The 3,067-nt window shown below is 37.4% G+C and overlaps 1 protein-coding gene across 1 annotated transcript in view; it reads right to left on the reverse strand.

The window, feature by feature from the left end:
* The window catches only part of LOC106877354 (putative uncharacterized protein DDB_G0285119), a 64,985-nt gene that overhangs the window by 10,838 nt on the left and 51,080 nt on the right, over nucleotides 1-3,067 (reverse strand). Inside the window, exon 4 of the mRNA XM_014926240.2 lies at nucleotides 1,379-1,460. Within this exon, the coding sequence (XP_014781726.1) occupies nucleotides 1,379-1,460 (82 nt within the window). The remainder of the gene's footprint in view (nucleotides 1-1,378; nucleotides 1,461-3,067) is intronic.

Raw genomic sequence — 3,067 nt, forward strand, 5'->3', positions numbered from 1 at the left:
GTATGTGTGCACGCTCGTATGTGTGCACGCACTTATGTGTTCATGCTTATATGTAAGTATGTGCGTCCATATGTGTGTTTGTAACAATATCGTTCATATCAGATAAGATAGAGACTTTGGACTTGGTTTTGGTTTCCTTTCTGTTATTTTCTGTTTTCTTCGTAAAAGCATCTTTTTTATTTACGTTCACATTCTGTATTTTATGTGTGAACAACGTCTAAAACCATGGGGTAATTGTAAGGCTTTTATCTACGTGTAATTGCTATTCAAAATTGGTCGTGTTTCCGTTATGAGGACTGACTCTTGTATTTGCCGTAGCGATGCTTTACCGGGGTGTCTAGACAGGATTTCTATGCTAATCCAGTCCAGTACACCACCATGTTGTTCTTTGGCATGCTGGTATAGCACCGAGGTTTGTTTGTGATTCTTATAGTCCCGCCAATGTTTACTTACACGCTCAGCCAAACTTCTTGCCATTTCACCTATGTATGCCGTGTTTCCGTTTTTACAATCACCATCCATACAGCTTATTTTGTAAACCACATTTCTGGCTTTGCAGTTGATACCAGGACTATATTTGCACACAATGCAATTCTCAATGCGAGAAGTTTGGCTGAGCGTGTAAGTGAACATTGGACCATTTTTATGATACCCTTCTACAGGCTACCACAAAGACAAGTGGCAATGACCTCATCTTTGCGGCTGGAGATTTTAATGGGCATGTTGGACAGCAATCCAGTATCTTCACTGGTGTATACAGGAGCCATGGTATTGGTTCCCGAAATGAAGAGGGAACTAGGCTACTGGAGTTCTGTGATGCATGTAGCTTAGCCAAATTCAATGAAGAATTTAGGAGGAACGAGTGGTATGGGATAACATAAAATCAGCAAGTTCAGCAGAACATTGGAGTAAGGGGATGTTTGTTTGGGGATTTTGCAGAGAAGAGGGATGCACTATTTATTCCTCTTTTAGGTATGTTGCTGGTGCAATACTTCAATCACCATTCGTTTCAGTTATCTGCTGGAGTTATGTCATGGACAGAATCTGATTATGTCTGAGTGGAGTGTTGTTTGGCTGATGTGATCAGAAGATCAAATTTGTATGTATAAACATATACAAGTACCTAAGAACATACATAGGTTAATGTCTAAGCATATGTTTGCACATTTACTTGCATGGACCAAGTTCTTAGCCCTTTGTTGGTCTTCTGTTGCATATAATTTCTAAAGCTTTTGTTTTGTTTCAAAGTAACTATCAGGAATCAATCCTTTTACATTAGTAATTGTTCCATTATTCTAGGTTTCAGATCATAATCTTATATTCTCATACTGCCTTCTGTCTATGTAAACCTTCAAACAAAACAGATTATAATGCTTACCTTTTGGTTTCTCATTCACACGTGGAAGATGGCATTTCATGTGATATCCTTTATCACAGGCATCGCAAAATAACATGCAGTCCTAGAAAACATACAATAAATCCATTATAGTTCTGATAGAGAATATTTACAACTGTTAATATCAAACATATAAACTCATACAGTTGATTCTAGTTAGTACTTAGATGGGTGACACCAGCATTGAAAACAAATCTAGGTCAGGAAGCCCTTCTGTTGTGAAAGATGAGGCCTTGCTTGAAATGGTTGAATAACAGCCAAGCACAAGCACTTGTACATTGTCAGTAGAAGTCGGTCCTTTATGAAGCACTATCAATCAACATCTCCATAAACTTGGCTTTGAGAACAGATACTGTTGAGAAGCACCCAATGAACTGTCCAATGACTAGGCTCAACAACATGTAAACATTTGCAAACAACTGCTGGCAGTTCCTCAAGATTCCCTGTTTTTGGTATAGCATTATGACTGGGGATGAAAAATGGATCTATTTTCATAATCTTAATAAAAGAAATCAGCGACATTGTTCTGGTGAGGCTTCAGAACCTGTTCTCAAACAAGGTGGGTTGAACAGGTCGTGCTTTGAGTTTGGTGGAATTTCAGTGGGGTGTTGTACTTTGAGTTTGTCGCAGACGGTCATGCAATGAATGCTAACCATTATGCTCAACAACTGCAGTGAGTATATGAGGCTTTGAAAGCCCACTAAATGGCATTGTTCAATCAAAGATGTGCACTCCTATAGCATGACAATGTTCCAAGCACATATTGCCAATGTGAACAAGTGCAGACTTAAGGAACTTGAGGGCTGCAAGTGCTGCCTCACCCTGCCTACAGTCCAAGCTTTGCACTATCATATTACCCCTTTCCTGAGCCATGGCTCACTTACTGCACAGACAGAAATTCAATAATATGGATAAGGTTGAAAATGGTTGCAGAGAATTTTTTGCTTCTAAACCAGCCAAATGGTATGGTATAAGCATGGGCTTGAGCTTTTGGTACAATGATGGCAACAGACAATAAAATATAATAGGATATATTTTTGATGAATAAATGCTTTTTGTATGTAATTTATCTGAACTATTAATTAAAGTTTGAAATAGAAAAAATCTTTTGATTCAACATGATACAATTATATACAATGAATTTCTGCAGTTTCCAACAACTAAATTTTACTGACAACTGACAAAGTTTTGGCCAATGCTATGTGGTAGAAGATATATGCTCATCTGTCATATGGCTGTGAAATGAACCTGCTAATCAGACAACCATGTCTGCACCTACAAGTATATGTCATCCTTGTTTTAAAAAAATCAATGGTTTATCTGTCTCACATGTCCATTGCAATGAATATTTTTACTGTCTCACAACAGACACAATTTTGTATAATGTAATATACTATGCAGTATAACAGGTGCAAATATAACTATAGGAGCAGGTGTGACTATGTGGATAAGAAGCTTGCTTCCCAACCACGTGCTCAAGAGTTCAGTCCCACTGTGCAGCACCTTGGGAAAATGTCTTCTAGTAAAGCCCCAGGGCAACAAAATTCATGTGAGTGGAATTGGTAGATGGAAACTGAAAGAAGCCCATCATATTCATATATGTATATATATGTATATATATATATGTATATATATGTATATATATATATATATATATATATATGTATATAT

The sequence above is a fragment of the Octopus bimaculoides genome, chromosome 4 (genome assembly GCF_001194135.2).
Source record: "Octopus bimaculoides isolate UCB-OBI-ISO-001 chromosome 4, ASM119413v2, whole genome shotgun sequence".
Lineage (NCBI taxonomy): Eukaryota > Metazoa > Mollusca > Cephalopoda > Octopoda > Octopodidae > Octopus > Octopus bimaculoides.